At 36.0% G+C, this 19,860-nt stretch overlaps 3 protein-coding genes across 3 annotated transcripts; all 3 read right to left on the reverse strand.

The window, feature by feature from the left end:
* Window positions 1-862: 862 nt before the first annotated feature.
* LOC133702688 (probable glutathione S-transferase parC) lies at window positions 863-1,709 on the reverse strand. Its single transcript, XM_062127015.1, has 2 exons — window positions 1,361-1,709; window positions 863-1,248 (listed from the first exon to the last, which is right to left on the reverse strand). Exons 1-2 carry the CDS (start codon window positions 1,565-1,567, stop codon window positions 1,003-1,005), a joined length of 453 nt encoding a protein of 150 aa, XP_061982999.1. The 5' UTR covers window positions 1,568-1,709; the 3' UTR covers window positions 863-1,002.
* Window positions 1,710-2,789: 1,080 nt separating this feature from the next.
* On the reverse strand, window positions 2,790-7,692 carry LOC133702526 (ribokinase). The gene is made up of 4 exons (XM_062126822.1): window positions 6,901-7,692; window positions 4,151-4,336; window positions 3,126-3,321; window positions 2,790-3,028 (listed from the first exon to the last, which is right to left on the reverse strand). The coding sequence occupies exons 1-4, from the start codon at window positions 7,555-7,557 to the stop codon at window positions 2,937-2,939; spliced, it is 1,131 nt and encodes a 376-aa protein (XP_061982806.1). The 5' UTR covers window positions 7,558-7,692; the 3' UTR covers window positions 2,790-2,936.
* A 3,590-nt stretch (window positions 7,693-11,282) lies between these two features.
* On the reverse strand, window positions 11,283-18,679 carry LOC133702766 (uncharacterized). The gene is made up of 7 exons (XM_062127086.1): window positions 18,502-18,679; window positions 12,900-13,065; window positions 12,580-12,807; window positions 12,082-12,445; window positions 11,847-11,977; window positions 11,615-11,750; window positions 11,283-11,522 (listed from the first exon to the last, which is right to left on the reverse strand). The coding sequence occupies exons 1-7, from the start codon at window positions 18,677-18,679 to the stop codon at window positions 11,283-11,285; spliced, it is 1,443 nt and encodes a 480-aa protein (XP_061983070.1).
* Window positions 18,680-19,860: the final 1,181 nt, after the last annotated feature.

Below are 19,860 nucleotides of genomic sequence, written 5' to 3' on the forward strand. Positions count from 1 at the left end.
TACTTGCTCTCTGTTAGACTAATTTTTTAAAGAAACGCCTTATCAGATTTTTGTTATGATTAATTACATGGAAGATGAAATCCTTTGAGTCTAACAAAGGGGAGCTAGTTGCTTGCATTGTTGTAGCGGTGAGGCAGTCACAAGGTTCCCAGGCTAGGCAATGAATTTAACAGATCCCAGACATGTAAAATGAACATTCCCTTGAATTTGACAGATTCTAGACATGCAAACTCACTTAAATGGCCCTAAATCTTTGACTTTGTGTTTGGAAATCCCAATATACACTGAGTATTGGTATGTCAACCCTTTGAGTTTATTGTCTACCCTTTGACTTCTCCCCCTCCATCTCTGAGTTGGTATCTCAGATCTCTCGAAGTAGTATCACAGAACTCTGTTCCTTGCTCTAAAATTCAAGCATGCACTATTTTGAATGTAAACCAGTAGGCACTGCAACATAATTATTTTCTTGGAAATTTATTCCCATCCTGTTGTATTTCATCATCATTTAAATTGGTTTTTGTTTTGGAATGTACTATTTCATATAACATTGTTTGCATGCTTGCAAATTATAGCCTAACAATCTTTTAGATCACCTTAGACAACAAATTGACTTGTTTGTTTTAGGTTTATTAATTGTTAGTTAATAAAAATCTATGAACATGAATTATAATTCTATTGTACTTTTTAAGTTATTAGATCTTGTTTTGAATTATATATTTTAAGATACTTGAACTATATATGAAAATAAAATTACTTATTATTTTAGAATCTGTTTTTACCATTCTAAGTTTACATTGTATTTTATGCCTTGTCAAAAATATATTTTTGACAACGTTAGATACAACACAAGTTGAAAAACATAAAATGCCACAATATCAAGCTTCTTTTGCAGTATTATATATTTATTCAATCCCCAGTTCCCGTTTGATCTGCGACGCAGCTTCATAAATCTGTTGCTGGTCACATATAGACTTGGACACGCTCTCCTTTTGCAAGCATCTCTCACCCCCACTCCACGAGCTTAGAGAACTCGGCTACCATGCTCCAGTTTCCTAGGGTCTCAAATGTGTAAAAGAAGCTGTAGAATGGAATAAGTGCCAAGTCTATATAGCCAAAGCTCTCATCCCCGAAATATAGCTTGTCTCCGAGTTCTTCTTCCAAAATTTTGAAGCACTGAAACAAGTCCTCCTTCGATGATTCTTTGAGCTCACCTTTAGATGCCCATAGATTCCTTCCAATAGGATATATCTGGACGAAACCAGTTTGCATGTCAATAAACATATCACTTCATTAATGTTTCCTTTCAAAAATTAAACACAGCAAGACAGAAAAAGAAATTTAATCAGTTCTAAGAACTTACCTTCTTGTCGATGTAGTCAGCCCAAAACCTGGCATGTGCATGTCGATAAGGATCAGAAGGCAACAATGAAGGTTTATGGCTCCAAACCTCATCAATATATTGAACTATGATCATCGACTCACAGATGGGTCTCCCATTATGGATTAAGACAGGGATTTGCTGATGAACTGGGTTCATCTTGAGAAGAGTAGAGCTCTTGTTGCTCATCAGAATGGTCACCCTGCTTCGAGAATAGCAATATTGTAGAATTTCCTTGTACTCTGCTGCACTATCATTATATTATTATTAGCCATTTTTTTTGACGGGTTGGGATTTTCCTGCCAACCAACTCGAAATATCTTATGAACAATATATTTTAAAATTCCTCTTGTAGAAATATTAAATTGAATTATATTTGTCATCACATGAGAAGGATCCAGAATCTCCGAATCTTGGAGAGCAATACTCTTACAAAGTTTTTTTTTTTTTTTTCTTTTATCGCTCAAGGCAGGAAGCATTTCACTCTTCAGGATAAAAATTAAAGTAGCGGCTCCTGATTAGATTCCAACAAATAAAAATCCATTGACATTACCATGGCAAAATAGTGATACAATAACTAAAAGCCTGTTTTTTCTAGCTTTTGTTGCTATGTTTTAAAGTAAAGTAATTAAATTGTCAAAACTTATTTGATAAAAAAAAATTAAAAATCATTTGTTTACATTTTGAGAGCGAAAGGTAATTTTTATTTTAAAAAAAAAACATATTAAAGACATTAGATTTCATCTCAAAAGGCATCAAATTTTGTTTTCTAAATCAAATGCTACTTATTTTATTTAAAACATACAAATAAATTTAAATATTTTAGAATTAAATAACCTCAATCATGTTTGTTTTACATATAGTAATTAAATAATATTTAGGAACATAATTAATAATCTTAAATATTTTAAAATTAACTAATCTTAATTATTTTATTTTATTTTAAGTTTATTAGTTCGCAATTTATATGGATTTCAATTAAATTATTTTGTATTTCTATTTATTTTAAGAAACCATGTCATGTTTTGATTATTGTTTCTTTTTTATCTTATTTTTATGTTTAAATCATTAGTTTTAAATCACAATTTATTAGTCAAAGAGAATTAGTTGAGCTGATATTCAAATCAAATGCTGAGATCGGTCTATTTGTAGCAGTGTTAGTTGGCAGCTACAATACAAGATCGACGTCCCATCCTCGGACTTGCTTTTCATTGGGTGCAAGGTTTCCGGCTTTATTTTTTCCAAACAATACATGGATTCTTTAACAGAGCATGCCTCCCCTGCTAGCGTAAATAAGATTAATTCTCAATTTTTGAGAAAGAAACAGAACGAGGAAGAGGGTCATTTTCTGGTAAATGGATTGCAATCACTCGGTGAGACAATTTGTGCAAAAATGATTCTTGAAATAGTGTTTTGAGTATCTAGAAAGATAATTTATTACCATTTTGAAAACCTCACCAGTTTTTAGTAGACAACAAAGTCTTGTCTGCTTTTCATTTATATGCATTTTTGCAAGTTTTTAGAACTTGACTCTGAGGAGGAGGAAGCCCTCAAAGGATCAGACAGTTTGGAGTAGATGTAAAACTGATGTCCGGTCAGGCATGCTAGGGATGGCTCCCTTCACTTGAACACACAGAGAAGCTGCTGCAGCTGTAAATATTTAAGGGAATTGTCAGGGCATCATTCAAATGAAAAATGATATAGAGATGTATAAAATACAAAAAAAAATGGCGAACACCAGTCATACCAGCAAATCTCATGCATTCCTCCTTTGTTTTGCCCTCCACGAGTGCCACAGCAAAAGCAGCAGTAAAGGTATCTCCAGCTCCAGTAGTGTCTAGGACTCTTGCAGCAGAAATTATGGTTTGTTTAATTGGTTTTTCCCCTTCTATGAATAAAGCTGACCCTTTAGCCCCAAGCTTCACCAGAACTTGCTTTACTCCCTGAAAGTACACATTAAACAATATAAAGTTCAGTGCCAACTGCCAAGCATGGTTTCCTATCAGTGAAACTATCCACTATAACGAGATGATCAAGTTACTCAAAACAAAAAACTCAAATAATCTTGACATAAATTCTGATTTTAAAGATATGACAAACATTTAGTTGGTGCAATACATCATTTGATGATGACTGTCCTATTCAACCATATATTTAAAAGCATTGAAATGGCCTTATTCATAATTTGTGAATGAATGTGTGAAACAGGAATCAAACAATTGATTTCCATAAACTGAGAACAAAAGCTATTAACTGTCCTTGAAATATCCAAAACATGCCTTACAAAGTTGATAGGCAATTGTAAGATACTACACTCGTGTTTGGCTATGTTTGGTATGCTGGGCCGTAATTTTCATCCCCTTCTACTTGTGTTTGGCAAGATTTTGGCGGCAGGGGAAAACATCAAGGAGGGTAACAATTTTAATCCTTGTGCAGGGAAAAATCTCAGTTTTTGTGCCTTTCCCTCAAATTTTATAAAATAATACAAACTTGTTCTTCTTTTTTCTTCCTTTTCCCATTTTGGACCACGAACATATATTATTTTTTTATAATTATATTTAACTTAAAATCTGATTTGATTTATATTGGGATCCACTATTCTCCATAATTTTTTCAACTGCTATCAAACATTCTTATAACTTCAACCTTCAAAACTTTTTTATAACTTTAACATGTCACCCTTAGAAAATTACCCTCTAAACATCTCTCGAAAATTTTCACCTCATACCTGATGCAAACAAAACACTTAATGATAGGGGTCTCCAAACTCACCATTTTATGACACTTAACGACAGCCTGACCAATCTGTTCAAAGCTTTCAGTTGACATGCAAGTCAAACGTGCAAGTTCACTTTCATTCGGGCTGAAGATGTCAACAACATTCAACAATTCTGGGGGCATTGGTGCATCCATTCCCCCAGCATCCAAAATAACAGGAACACCAGCGCATTTTGCAGCCTAAAGACATACATTATCCAATAGAGGTCAGAAATGATTGCAAGAGAAACACCAAACAAGCTATGAATAATAATAATCATGCCAACGGAAACTTGGACAAGAAAATGCAGAACCATTAAAGTCAACTGGCAGCTGAGGAATTAGACATCTTCAAACCACAAGGTTACTCAAACATCCATGAAATTGATATAAAATTTCAATATTAATATTCACAGATAGGCAAATCAAAAGAACAGAGGAGATATCTAGAAGATAAAAAAAAATGTTGAAAGAATCAAACTATTCAAGACTAGGAAGTGGCAGCAGATATTAGAATGAGTGGCTTTACTAAAATATATAATAAGCATATGCTCTGTCACACTTATATTTATGATCAACTTATATCAAGCAACCACAAAGAGCTCAAGCATTTGGAAGATTTAGTGTTACCTTAATGGCTGTGTTACTTGTGCAAGCAAGTCTTTGGGTCTCCTCTAATTTGAGAAAAGAGTATAAGATAAGTACAGTTTTTCCATTTCCAAATTCTTTGTCCAGTTCCTCTAAATTTTTCCCTGCCTGGTTTCATCCCAGTTTTTCTTTGTTGACACAATCTCAAGACGTTTCAGAAGATCAGGTGAGCATACATTTAGAGAAAGCATTTATATGGTACTTACTTCCAGTAATTCCAAGGGTTCAAGTTATCATCTTCACCCACTTGCCTCTCTCCTTGTGTGTGAGTGTGTGTATGCTCAGTGTGAAGAAGATAGCCAAAAACAAAACAAAAATCCCATGTCCATTCTGCATCAGGCACCCAATATTTTAATAGTGCAGTGACACGTCAAATTTTAACCATTCTTTGCCATTTCAATTTCTTATCTACTGATATTTACAGAAGCCAAGGTGGAAACATGCTATAAAACAACAAGGAAATTAGTCATGTTGCTTATAACAAGAACAGATGATCCTGCTGTCTAAAAAGTATTTGCCCAGCTGGGTCACAAGATAAAATTTAACTGGCTAAACCATTACAAGCTACAGCTTTCATTCATGAGAAATTAAAGAAAAGGAAAATCTTCTTTATGACTAAAAAATCTCAGTTACAAGTAAAAAGATTTTACACTGACAGAGACATAGAATGGCTCAAAATATAGCTAAAATCCTGGTTAATAGATGAAGAACTACACTTAAGGTTGCCACTTAAAAGCAAAATCAGACACCAAACTGCTTAGCTAAACTTAATTAAGATGGAAATGTATTAGCAATACATTATAGTGGTTATCCTATGTGATAATGCAACAAAAGTCTTAATGCCTCAGATATTTCCTGGAAAGGATTTTATAATGGAAGCTACTCCTTTTAATTGGAATCAGTCAGCAAAGAAGGGGCCCTACCTTCCTTAAGAAATACCATTTAGGTTGGCTACAGTAAAACATTAACCTTGAAACTAAAACAGAGGATTCTCTAAAATCTAATCCATGTATTGTGGCACAGCATGAAGATGATGCCAGCTAGTTTTAGTCCTCCATAAGTGAACCATTTTTAACTTCACATCCAACACCTACAACACAACAATGCTAGACTGCTAGTTGCATTTCTCTAAAGTAGCTTACTATTTCCTCAACAAGATGTGCGAAGGAAACCTTTTGAAATTCGGAGTGCGCAGCTAGTTATATATCATGAAAATTTCCAGGGCTCAGCAGAGCACTCTGCATAGCATACAGCAATAACTAACTTCAACTATAAGCAAATATTAAACTAACAATCTGGAAAAGGACACTCAACATTTCCACATAGTGTAGAAGATCCTGGACCTTCTATAACCAGCAGTTCAAATGAGAAATTTCATACGGATCTCTTTGTAATATCCCTATAACAGAGAGATCCATTGCCTGAAACTTGGAATATCCCGAGTTCTTTCAACATTTACTGGTTCATGAAAAACATAAATATGGTTTATTTTTAAGAACTTTATCAACTCAATGTGTATCCATTCTTTCATCCAAAAATTTAGAATAACAAACAATCATTGACCTGTACATTCCTCGTTTTTTTGTTTAAAAAGTGACCTCTCTATCTTTGAAGCTTCTAGCAAAAACTAATTGCGATGGTGGAGTAAGGTGCTGCATATGGATTCACCTTGTTCTAGTCATAAATATTGATGGAAGAAAGAAAGCACCAAGAAAACCACATCTCAATCTAGCTGGAGGAACCAAATTCCAAAAGAAAATCTAGGAAAAAGAGTTTGCAATCCATCACCAAATATGGACAAACATCAATTCATTTCGGTCCCCAAGAAATATGTCAAGAATTAACGCAATCTCAACCACGGACATTTTCTTTGATCCTCCCATCATACCTTGATGAACAATGTCACTGTGATCAACAAAGCCTAATCCCATATTAATATTCGCTAGGCAAAAGAAATCACTTAGTTCATTTACACAATTGCTTATTTAGATGCAAGAAATAAAAAGTTCTGACTTTAAACCATAAACATGACCAAATTAACATGATCGCCGTTAAACATGAATGAATAACGAGTGATACAGGATTTTTTTAAAAAAAAAATCTTTAAAATGCCTGACCTTTGCCACTTGAATATTAACTAAATCAGGTATTTCCCTTTGAAGCAAAACAACCCCAGCCTTCCTCACAACCTCCAAATCCTCATCGCTGAGCTTCTCAGGCCAGCAACTCATGTTAGCTCCACCAACAATAATAATAGAATTTTGCCCATCAGGCTGCAGCATCACCACAGCATGTCCAGTAGGCACATCACTCAGATTCCTCACACAATCAAGATTAACCCCACCATTCTTTAAAGCCTCAGTGATCAACTTCCCATGTGCATCCTCGCCAACTTGCCCCACAAAGTATGTTGGATATGAAAGTTTTGCACCGCATGCGGCCTGGTTAGCTCCTTTGCCACCAGCAAGAGTCTGCCCAGTCTTGGCTGAGATGGTCTCCCCTTCTTTTGGTAATCTATCAATCTCCACGTATATATCTGCATTGGCTGAGCCAACAACTACTAGTGGTGGTGTATTGGGATATTTGGTTAACGGGGTTTGAGGGGTTTTTGAGGCTTTAATGGAAAATGAAGGAAACTGGTGTTTCTTGTTGGATGGCTTCTGGCTTTGGTGATTGTTGAACTGAATTGGGTTTGCAAGTGCTGGTTGTTTTATGGGATACTTTTGGAGTTTAAGGTTGCAATGATTTGCTGGTGAAAATGACACTGCTTTCATGTTTTCTCTTATCAGATTGATTTGTGTTTAAGGAAATCTGGATCAAAAAATGAGCTTTGACTTGTGTGTTGTTAGCTTTTTGTTTGGTGTGCTCTTCAAAGGATAAGAAGGGCACCCACTCAGCAGTACGTGGAATACACATCGAAAGCACTATGAGCATTTTATTGGTTTCGCCTTTAAGGTAAAAATATCTATTTATTTTTGTTTTTTAAAAATACTTTAAATTTTTTATATATATATATATTTTTATATCATTTTAATATATATATATATAATAATTTTTAAAAAACAAAACAATGTATGAATGTAAAAAACCTAAATCAATTTGTAAATTTAAAAAGTTAGAATTCTTATTCTATATCTTGAAGTTAAATCTATTCTCCATAAACCATTTTTAAATAAATAAAAATAAAGATATGAATGCAGAAAATCAAAATCAATTTCCCGATTGAAAAGTTAGGGATTTGTTCACCATGTATCATCTTCTAACAACATCCAAACTTTAAATATAAGTTTCAATAAGTTATTTTTAATATAAGTGTTCGGACTAGTTTTATATATTTTGGCTAATTTTGTAAATTTTAAAATTAACAATCATATAAATTTTCAGTAATAATAAGATTGATGAGACTCAAACTAATAATTTTTAAAAATTAAATTTAAAATCTAATCAATTCAACTATACTGCTATTTATTTTTAATATTTTTAATAAATATGATATGAGTCTCTCTGTTTTAATTTTTGCATCCTAATTAAATTATTTTTCGGTTGCAATTGGAGTGTCACGTCATCTGTTGGGCTCCCCGATGTCATGATTCTTTTGTCTTATTATTAACATCCCTGGTTTACTAATTAAGGAGTTTAGAGAGTTTCAATTATCATGATATGAAAAGGAAGTTTCAATCAAACAATATTAAAAAAAATTGTTTTAATATTTTGTAGGCAATTTAAGGAAAAAATAATTAATATGAGAAAATTATGTAAATAAATTATAATAAAAAAATAACTTATTTTTATTAAAAAAAATAATTTTAAAAAATTAAAAAGCAATACAAAAAAAACAAAACACTTGGGCTCGGAAGGGTGGGTTAGAGCAACTAGACAAATAGAAAAAAGCTCAAGCACACATGGAAGACTAAGCTTGCACATCTAGGTTTTATTTTTAAATGAGTGGACAATACATCGTCCAATTGATTTCTTTCCTTTTAAAAAATAGAATAGACAATAAGTCATCTACATTGTAAGATGACATGCTAAGATTTTGATCACCAAATATAATCATTAAAGTTGAAGTACCCATTTTTAACTTTGTTTTCACCTTGACACATTCAAGAAATGTCTTATAAACCTTGTCACTACTAAACATGAATTCGACCTCCAAAGATTAAAAGAGATTTGTGGAAAAAAAAAGGCCCAACCTAGTTTTCAAAAAACAAATAATTCTAAAATATGCACTGGTTCTAAAGATCTAAGTAAGGGGTTGATTATGTATAAAAAAATATATACATTGCCTTTAATATATCCTTTCGAACAAAAAATTACCCTAGCTATATGTTTCTCTTAAATTTATTATGGGCATACCATTAAATGTCTAAATTATTTCCAAGCATATTAATAAGTCATTTATTATCAATAGATGTTCATCAAATTAGCATTGAGCTCTAAATCAAGAGTCTTATAACTTGATGATTTTTTTTAGTTTTTTCATTTATAGTTAAAACATCATGCTAGACCTATGTCGATTCATAAAAACTAATAGGCACAATTTGCTAGCTGTTTAAAAACCAATCTTTGATCAAAACATAATACAAACTTGTCGAAACTCCAATGCAATTTTTATTCTTGTTTTAAAAATAAATATTTACACGCACATACATACATAATAGGTGATAATGCTATTTATAAAATGATACTAAAACTATTGCGATGATATTAAAAATAAAACCAAATTTAAGATTTTATATATATATATATATATATATATATATAAAAGTAAAAAGTTGTTGATTTCTGAAAATACAGTTTCCACACATGCATACATGAAAACATAATAGTACAAACTTATAAAATGGAACTACTACTATTGTGAAGCCAATAAAAATAAAAATCTTCGGTCTTAATATTCATAAAGAACACGTGATAGACCCACCTTGTTGGCGTGCCAAGCTAAGCTATTAGGCCTGGTAGCACCTGCTAGACCCAACAATCACTTGGGTTTGATTTTGGCTAGACTTAGCAACTTTTAAGTTTGGATTTGACCAGACTTAACAACAGTTAAGTTTGCCTAGTATCAGACCCAACGTGCCTTAACGGGTATGCGTTTAGTGATAGCACATGTCAACCCACCAAACTCGAGAATGCAAGAAAATTATATCCATATTTTTTTTTGATCTAATATTTTTTGGAAAATATATATATATATAATATACTGATAAAATTTTGATTCATCAATTTCTTACCGTTTATGATTAATTTTTTTTTTCCATTAAAATTGTGCACCATCAATCATCAATCAGTATGTTAATATGTTTCAATCTTTCCATGGGATGCATAATGTGCAATTTACGACCCTATAAAATATGAGCAATTAGGTATGTTCACTTGAAGGTAATATCATTTATTTATATTTCAACAAAAAAAATATGGACTTTAACATTGTCTCTGCTGTTCTTATCATAGCTATATATGGTAATGGATTTTGATATTGCATTCGTTAAACATCATCTTTTGAAATTCATAGGCACCTCTTGAGCAGGTGATATATATTGTGGTTATTTCAGGGGCTCTGTCAGTTTGTTTTTTTTTTATTCTAGGCATGGGGTTTCGTAATGTCAGCATGTTCATAGACTTGCTCATTTTAGCCAAAAAAAAGTTCTACCTATGTCTTTTGTGTGAGGAGTTACTCGCTTTGACATTCTCCAATATATAGAAGTTGGATTTAATTCATGACAGATTTAGATGCAGCTGCAGTTTCATGCATATTCATAGATTTACTCATTTTAGCCAGAAAGGTTCTATTTGTCTTTTTTGTGTGAGGAACAACTCGTTTTAACATTCTCTAAGAGAAGGGTAGTTAGGCATTTTTCAAGAAAATCCATATGGAGATGAAAAACCTTGCGTGGTTGATAATCGAAGTTGTTGTTAATTTATGACAGACCTGCAGTTTCATGCAACAGGTCATAGCTTCTATGCAATCTTTGCATTAGATTGATGATCATGTTGGGTGATCTGACACAAATTCTAGTACAGCTTCATATATTTTATAATCTAGTTCATGTTGTAAAACTGTTTCCGTTCATATATATTTTTCCTTAAATGCAATTGATCTAGAAATCATACATCACATTTTATGAAGACTATTCACCAAATTCATTGTTTAGTCTTGTTAAACAATTATGAAGCTAGCTAGATACTACATTGACTGTGCGGAAATAACAAGGTAAAATACACAGTAAGTAGACAGAATTGTTATTTTTAATTTTTGGATAAATACACAATAATAACACAAATGGATTATAAAGAGAGAAGAAAAGTCCATTTATTTTGAATCAATATTACAATTAGGGTTAGGGTAATCATATATATCAAGTCATATATATCCATGGCGACACAAACATGGAATGAACAAAAGGAATGTTTCTAGCCAGGAATCAATGAGCAGTGTTTACTTATCAGAGCTAAAAAGTCATATAGTATAGCTAAACTACCAAGAAGAGACCTTCGCTTAGAACCCTAAAGAACCGAACACACTGACTCTCTCTTTATCGAACATCTCAAAATACTGATATATGACGCTGATAGCAAGAAGAACTCCTGTCCCCGAACCAATTGCACCCATCATATCTGCGCACACTGTCAAGGCACCAAGGCACATTCCTCCAAATGCTGCAGCTACGGGTATGTGGCGGTTCAGCACGGCTTCTAACTGCCCTTCGCGATAACCCGGCATTACCATTTTTTGATCCTGTATACAAAAATCTCACCGTTTCAGATTCTGAATGATACAAGGTTCAATTATGGAAATGGTTAGAATTTCAAGGTAACAAGGAAACTTGCCTTGAGCTGTTTAGCAACATCTTTAGCAGAGGATCCAGAAACTTCAGTCCATTTTCTTGAGAACCATGCACGTGCAAATAACATGAACACTAGATAAAAAAGTGCCCGCGTGGGACTGGCTGCCATATCAGCTAAGCTGCAAAACAATATTGCAGGAAAATGTTCATAAGAATGTCATTAGCATAAATACATTTTAAACGCAAAAGTAGATTTATAAGAAGGTCCTAGTTACCTTGATGGTGCGGTGATATAATATGCAAGACCACCGACAGGAATAGAATGGCTGGCCGGATACTGGGATTCACTCCAGCTACCGAGAAGATTCACCAAAACAATATTTCCACCAAATCTCGTGAACAGTAACTGTAAAATCAAATAAAATAAAATCAGATTCCCTCAAAATAAGAATAAAAAATAAACCAAATATACTCTTGAGATTAAACCAGGAAACTCAACCACATCGGTACCTGAGAGAGAAAATAAATGTTTGATATGAATGCCGAGAGTAGAATGATGGGCATATTGGAGGTATAGAACAGCTTGATCGGATACGTGCCTCGCTGCCTAAAGCGGCTGTTAAGGTTATTACTCGTCACAGTCAAAGGCACACGGAATCCTTGTAAGTAGATGGCAAGTAGAGAAATAAAGGCTGTGGAAAGCAGATTTGTAACATTAGGAAGATTTGTTCGGAAAAGGACTTTTCGGAGAGCTAGCGTCTTGTTTCTCTGTTTTAGCAGTCCATGGAACAAGGCAGGGATAGCACCTTCAAATTCAGGTCCATAAACAGTGTTTATATTGGTGGGACTAAATGATTTCCATATGACATTTTCACTGCAGGATATCATCAGAAAACAGTTTTAAACAATGAGCATGTGAAGGTTTGCAGAAATATAGCCATTACCTTCCGAAACATTAGGCAGCATGTATTTACTAGAGACCAAACTAGAAAACTTATAATAACTTACCACATATGGGTTGCCGTAAAGAGGGAAATTCCAGAGCCTAGGCCATATCCAATCTGGAGAAGTTCATCTAAGCACATCATTAAGATACTGGCAAAGCAGAGTTGTGCAATGATGAGGATAGAATTTCCCACTCCAAGTAGTCCTAGAGGACCATACATTCCCATGAAAAGGTTTGCAGCAGCTTGACCAATAGCTATCAAAATGCTCAAGAACTTTTCTGCAGCCTTTCTGCGAGTGCAAAGAAATGATATGTCAAACACACATGCAGCAGAAATTATAAAGTCGTAACGAAACTGAGCATATGAAAACTAAGAGCTTACAGAAGTGCGCGATCTTCACGATCATCTTTGTTTACTTTAATCAACTTTGAACCAGCTAAAAACTGCATCACCATCCCGGAAGTCACAAGAGGACCTATTCCTAGCTCCATGACAGTCCCACGGCTTGAAGCAAGAATAGCACGCATCCAGTGCATTGGATCGGCACCTGTTGTGGAGTGTATGCCATAGAGGGGTGTTGGGTTATTCCAGAACTCAAACACACATCAATTTACGTGGTTCGGCAACTTGCCTACTTCACGGAACTACTGGTTTGTATTAATCAAGCTTAGAAACAATACAAACAACAAAACAAGGAGGAGGAGAAAATCTTCTCTACTCAACTCAAGCTCTCTCTCTCACGTTTTTCTCTCTGTGTTTTCACTCTTCTCTGCGTTCTTCACCCACCAACACTCTTCACTTTGTCTAATTATAGCCAAAGCTTGGGGGAAGAAGTCAAGGCCACCAATTACAGCAAAATAGTTGCCACCATTTATGCCTCCACTTTATGCTAAGTGGAAGGTGATGTGTTCCCACTAGGCATTAGTGGAGGTGGGGCATTGTTTGTCCCCATGATACTAACAATCTCCCACTTGGAGACAAACAATGAAATTATCTTTTATCCTTGAAGGCCAACTGAAGTTTTACACAACTTCAGTTTGTCCAGTGTAACTCCTTTGGTTAACATGTCAGCTGGATTCTTGCTTCCGCAGACCTTTTCTAGCAGTAGTTGCTCCTCGTCTAGCAATTGTCGGATGAAGTGATATTTGATCTGAATATGCTTCGTCCTGGAGTGAAATGCTGGATTCTTGGCAAGGAAGATTGCACTCTGACTGTCGCTGTACAAAGTACCCTTTTCATTCATCTTGCCCAATTCTTTCAGGAAACTCTGTAGCCATACTATCTCTTTTGCAGATTTTGAAACTGCAACATATTCAGCTTCGGTTGTTGAAAGAGCGATGATCTTTTGTAAGGTCGAACTCCAGGAAATAGCAGTCCCTCCTAGAGTATATACATATCCGGTAGTGCTCTTTCTGCTATCAACATCTCCTGCTAGATCAGCGTCTACAAAACCTTCAAGTTTCAAACCACCAGCTGTGAAGGTAAGACATGTCTCTGATGAACCTTTTAAGTATCTCATGATCCATTTCACCGCCTCCCAATGTTGCTTTCCAGGATTGCTCATATATCGGCTTACAACTCCCACTGCATGGGCAATGTCTGGTCTAGTACAGACCATAGCATACATCAAAGAGCCGATAGCTGAGGCGTATGGAATCTTATCCATGTATCCACTTTCTAGCTCAGTTTTTGGTGACTGGTCTTTGCTGAGCTTGAAATGATTCCCTAGAGGTGTACTTACTGGTTTAGCATTATCCATACTAAACCTGCTAAGAACCTTCTTGACATACTCTGTTTGTGAAAGCTTTAGTATGCCTTTGTCTTGATCTCTGATGATTCTCATGCCAAGTATTTGTTTAGCAGCTCCCAGATCCTTCATTTCAAACTGTTTTGACAATTGTTGTTTCAGCTTGTCAATCTCCTCAATGTTGGATCCTGCAATCAACATATCATCCACATATAATAGTAGAATGATGTAGGAGTTGTCAAAATGTTTGACATAGCAACAGTGATCAGCCTGGCATCTTGTGTATCCCGAACTACACATGAAGTTGTCAAACTTCTTGTACCACTGTCTTGGAGCTTGCTTCAAACCGTATAGGCTTTTCTTTAGCTTGCAGACTTGGTTCTCCTTTCCTGGTATTTCAAACCCCTCTGGTTGTTGCATGTAAATGTCTTCCTCCAATTCTCCATGAAGAAAAGCTGTTTTTACATCTAATTGTTCAAGATGTAAATTCTCTGCTGCTACTATCTCCAGAACAACTCTGATTGTTGTAAGCTTCACAACTGGAGAAAATATCTCAGAGTAGTCAATCCCTTTCTTTTGTTGAAACCCTTTTACAACAAGTCTTGCCTTGAACCGTTTGCTTCCATCATGCTCAGTCTTTACTCTGTAGACCCACTTGTTTTGCAAAGCCTTCTTTCCTTCAGGTAGTATGGTCAGCTCCCAGGTCTTGTTCTTCAGCAACGAACTCATCTCATCCTTCATGGCTAACTCCTACTTGCTTGAGTTTCCATCTTGTAAGGATTCTTCATAACTTAGCGGCTCACCACCATCTGTCAGTAAGATATAATTCAGTAAAAGTGTGAATCGTTGTGGGGGCTTTATAGTCCTTGAAGACCTGCGAACATAAACAATTGGTTCACTTGGCTCTGCATCGTCTTGTGTAGTGGTGGGTACAGATGTGCTTGAATCTTCTTGTAAAGACTCTTGAGTTGTGTTTTGCTCGGTAACATCGGGAAGGCCTTCTAACCTTATGAATTCAGATTTTTGTGGACTTGTATCTGAATCAGTCATATCTGTTTCTGCACTTGATCTGTCTTTGTACAAAACTTTCTCATTGAAGATCACGTTCCTGCTTCTGATAATCTTTCTGTTCTGATCATCCCAGAACCGAAATCCAAATTCTTCATCTCCATAGCCAATGAAGAAACATTTCTTGGATTTGGCATCTAGCTTGTTGCGAGTATCAGAATCTATATGCACATAGGAAACACACCCAAAGACCTTTAAATGAGAGAGTTGTACCTCTTTTCCTCTCCATAATTCCTCGGGCAATCTGAACTCCAAAGGAACTGATGGTCCACGGTTGATCAAGTAAACTGCAGTATGAACTGCGTCAGCCCAGAATGTTTGAGGTAGCCCTGAATGTAGCCTCATGCTTCTAGCTCGTTCATTGATGGTCCGGTTCATTCTTTCAGCAATGCCATTCTGTTATGGTGTGCCTGGAATGGTCTTTTCCATTCTGATACCATTAACAGCGCAATACTCCTTGAAACCTCCATCAATGCATTCTCCTCCATTATCAGATCTTAAGCATTTCAACTTTAAACCTGATTCATTCTCAACCATAGCCTTCCACTTCTTGAATGTTTCGAACACATCAGATTTATTTTTCAGAAAGTAGAACCATACCTTTTTGCTGAAATCATCAATGAAAGTTACGTAATACCGAGAACCTCCAAGAGATGCCACTGGAGACGGTCCCCATAAATCTGTGTGCACTAGTTCTAGCTTTCTTGGTCTTAAGGCCCTGCCAACCTTTAAGAAACTAAGCTTCTTCTGTTTTCCAAGAACACAGCTTTCACAAATGTCTAGATCAACATTTTTAAGCTCTGGCAGTTTTCCCTTCGACTGAAGTATCTTCATCCCTTTTTGACTCATATGGCCGAGTCTACAGTGCCATAGCTGTGCTTGATTTTCTGCTTCAGTAGAGGCAATAATGTCTGCAAATCTTGTGGTCATATACAGGGTGCCAGTTTTCTTTCCACGAGCCAAAACCATTGCTCCCTTTGATACCTTCCACATACCTCCAGAAAAAAGGATTGAATGACCACTCTCATCAAGTTGTCCGACTGAGATCAGCTTCTTCTTTAGTCCAGGAACATGCCTTACATTTTGCAAGTTCCATGTAGATCCATTCATTGTCTTGATCTGCACTTCTCCTATACCCACAATCTTCATTGGTTGTCCATCGGCCAGATAGACTACACCGTGATCTCCAGCAACATAGTTTTGCATCATCTCATGGTGTGGTGTACAGTGGAATGAAGCACTAGAATCAAGAATCCAATCATCAATTGGACTTTGTACAGCAAGAATCAAAGCGTCTTGCACCTCATCTGTGGTAGCGTTTGCAGAGTCAGCTTCAGGTTTTTTCGGTTTTGTGCAATTCCTCATGAAATGACCAGGTTTGCCACAATTCCAACATTCAACCTACTTTCTAGGTCCGAACTTGCTTTTACTTCTGTATCTTGATTTGGATCTGCCTCTGGATAAACCTCTATCTTGTCTCCTTCCTCGAGTGTTAATGTTGAGAGCTGATCCTGAACTTGAACTTTCACCTGAGTCTTTCCTTCGCACTTCTTCAGCTAAAATCAAGTCTCGGATATCATCATATTTCAGTTTGGATTTTCCAGCTGAGTTGCTCACGGCTGTCCTCATACCTTCCCAACTGCTTGGAAGTGAAGCCAGTAAAATGAGTGCACGAATCTCATCATCAAACTCAATCTCTACAGATGACAATTGATTTGTGATAGTATTGAAGTTGTTGAGATGCTGTGTAACAGAGGTGCTTTCTGTCATCTTCAAGTTGAACAACTTCTTCATCAGGTGCACTTTGTTATTTGCTGAGGGCTTCTCATACATCCCAGACAGGGCTTCCATCAGTCTTGCAGTGGATCTTTCTTTTGTAACATTGTGAGCAACTCTTCTTGATAAAGATAACCGGATAATACCCAAAACTTGTCTATCAAGAAGCAACCAATCTTCTTCTGGCATATTTTCTGGTTTGCTCCCCAACAGAGGAAGATGAAGTTTCTTCCCATATAAATAGTCTTCATTTTGCATTTTCCAATATCCAAAATCTGATCCATCAAATTTTTCAATTCCCGCAGCCTTTATTTCATCTACCATTTTTACTGTTTCTCCGATTTGAATTTGTCAAATCTGACCTTACAGATGTGTCCGGAACGGCTAAAACTATTGGAAACGACACTGAGATCACCCCAATCGGACTTCGGATGGCTCAGATTTTAACAATCAAAGTTTTGGATCAACGGACGGTGCAGATGAAGTCGCGTGTCAGGCCAGAATAGTGTCTGCGAAGCACTGGATCAAAACTCACTTTTGCTGACGTGTCCAGATGACGTGTCATCCACGTAGGCCAACCGAGACCCACTTTTGCTGACGTGGCAAATGCACGCGTAATTTTCGGCTGACGTGGCAGGTGATAACGTGTCTGCTGACTGGCTGCTGGCGTGGTGGGTCAACCCGGTTCAGTTGCAGACAATCGGGTGAAGACGACGCGTGGAGAGCGTGGCGCGAGTGGTCGCGCGTGGGCAGTGCTGTCGTCGGCGCGTGTGGGAGCGTGCGGGCATGCAGGACGTCGGTTCTTCGCCGGGTTTTCACCAGTGAATTCGTCTCTTCTTCCCCTACGCGATGGTAATGTCAAAAACACGTTTTGAGAACTTTGATTTTTGAGTTTGGATCAAACACCCTCTTTTTCAAGAACAAGCTCTGATACCAGTTGTTGGGTTATTCCAGAACTCAAACACACATCAATTTACGTGGTTCGGCAACTTGCCTACTCCACGGAGCTACTGGTTTGTATTAATCAAGCTTAGAAACAATACAAACAACAAAACAAGGAGGAGGAGAAAATCTTCTCTACTCAACTCAAGCTCTCTCTCTCACGTTTTTCTCTCTGTGTTTTCACTCTTCTCTGCGTTCTTCACCCACCAACACTCTTCACTTTGTCTAATTATAGCCAAAGCTTGGGGGAAGAAGTCAAGGCCACCAATTACGGCAAAATAGTTGCCACCATTTATGCCTCCACTTTATGCTAAGTGGAAGGTGATGTGTTCCCACTAGGCATTAGTGGAGGTGGGGCATTGTTTGTCACAAGAGGACCTATTCCTAGCTCCATGACAGTCCCACGGCTTGAAGCAAGAATAGCACGCATCCAGTGCATTGGATCGGCACCTGTTGTGGAGTGTATGCCATAGAGGGGAAGCTGGCTGCAGGCCAAGAAAATGACGAGAGAGATCCCAGTGTACATGGCCTTCACCCTGAAAGGAACCACATTGACAGGACGCTGCACTTCCGGTATGAACGGAAGGAATGGTTTGACTAGTTTTAGAGCACTAAATCCACTCCCCATAACTTTCCAAAACCGAACCTATTTAACCTGCAGATTCAACCACAAGCAGTTTCATTAAATTAGCCCGATTAGTGAAAAATCAAACTAGACAAGTTTCTTAAGCTCAGAACAGTCATCCGATTAGCGAAAACTACTGCAGTACTACATAAGCCATGCAAGTTAACTTCATTATAGAACCAAACAAGCTTGAATTAACTAGAGATGACTAACCAGAAGGATTTTATTTCTAAACAGTAATCGAGAGTTGTTCTCTTGAAAATATGCAAGGTTTTGTTGTGCTAGTTTGTGACAAGACAAATACTCTTAGTCACCCTCTATATTTATATTTATAGCAGTAGATAGAGGCCAAACCAATTCCGACATTGGTGCGGATTGAGACTTTGACTTGAAGTTGGATATTCTTGTGATACATGGATTAACTACTGTCTGTAATCCTATGAATCCAAGTAATCCTTGTTTTCCGAGAAATGAAAAGAAATCCTATTTCTAATCAACTACTGTTTGTAATCCTTAGAATATTTTGTTTTCCGATTGGTTCTTTAAATAAGGGTTTATAAATTCTCAAATATATCATTTTTATCCATGATCATTAGATGATTTTGGTTTCAAACTATATTTTAGATGTAAAATATTTTACACAAAACCCGAGGAATTCAGATTGATTTAGTTCCTTTGTTCTTATAAATTAAGCAATTTCTTTGATCAAATTTTAAATATAGATTAAAGCTAGATCATAGAAAATGGAATCACATTATCTAAAGAAAGAGCGGATAGATGATTATGAGAAAAGTATAGCTTACAAGGCTGCTTTAATGGTAAACTAAAACGAATGTTTCACCTATAATTAAGCATAAAAATACTAATTAAACAAACCCAAAAGAATTTATTAATCTGACACGTTTTCTTTGTGCTGCTATTTTGATTTTATGATAATAATTATTTTTAATTTCTTTCAGGAATATATTAAAATAATATTTTTAATATCAACATTTTAATATAATTTAAAAAAACTAGAAAATTAATTTTAAATAAAAATAATTAATTTTTTACAAACACACGCGTAAGGATGATCATTTTCGGTTCGGTTCGGTTCGGTTTTTATCAAAAAAAGTAACCAAACTGAAATTTTTTTTTAAAAAACCAAAACTAATTCAAACCGACCGGTTTCGATTCGGTTCAGT

Source organism: Populus nigra, chromosome 9, assembly GCF_951802175.1.
Source record: "Populus nigra chromosome 9, ddPopNigr1.1, whole genome shotgun sequence".
NCBI lineage: Eukaryota > Viridiplantae > Streptophyta > Magnoliopsida > Malpighiales > Salicaceae > Populus > Populus nigra.

Coding starts and splice junctions, on each gene's coding strand:
- LOC133702526 (XM_062126822.1), bottom strand. CDS start 7,557: ATGAAAGCAGTGTCATTTTCACCAGCAAATCATTGCAACCTTAAACTC. Junction 4,337..6,900: donor TTAATATTCAAGTGGCAAAG/GTCAGGCATTTT, acceptor GTATGTCTTTAG/GCTGCAAAATGCGCTGGTGT. Junction 3,322..4,150: donor TCGTTAAGTGTCATAAAATG/GTGAGTTTGGAG, acceptor GTGTACTTTCAG/GGAGTAAAGCAAGTTCTGGT.
- LOC133702766 (XM_062127086.1), bottom strand. CDS start 18,679: ATGGGGAGTGGATTTAGTGCTCTAAAACTAGTCAAACCATTCCTTCCG. Junction 13,066..18,501: donor TGGCATACACTCCACAACAG/GTGCCGATCCAA, acceptor ACTCCACAACAG/GTGCCGATCCAATGCACTGG. Junction 12,446..12,579: donor TTTACGGCAACCCATATGTG/GTAAGTTATTAT, acceptor GATATCCTGCAG/TGAAAATGTCATATGGAAAT.
- LOC133702688 (XM_062127015.1), bottom strand. CDS start 1,567: ATGAGCAACAAGAGCTCTACTCTTCTCAAGATGAACCCAGTTCATCAG. Junction 1,249..1,360: donor CTGACTACATCGACAAGAAG/GTAAGTTCTTAG, acceptor GGTTTCGTCCAG/ATATATCCTATTGGAAGGAA.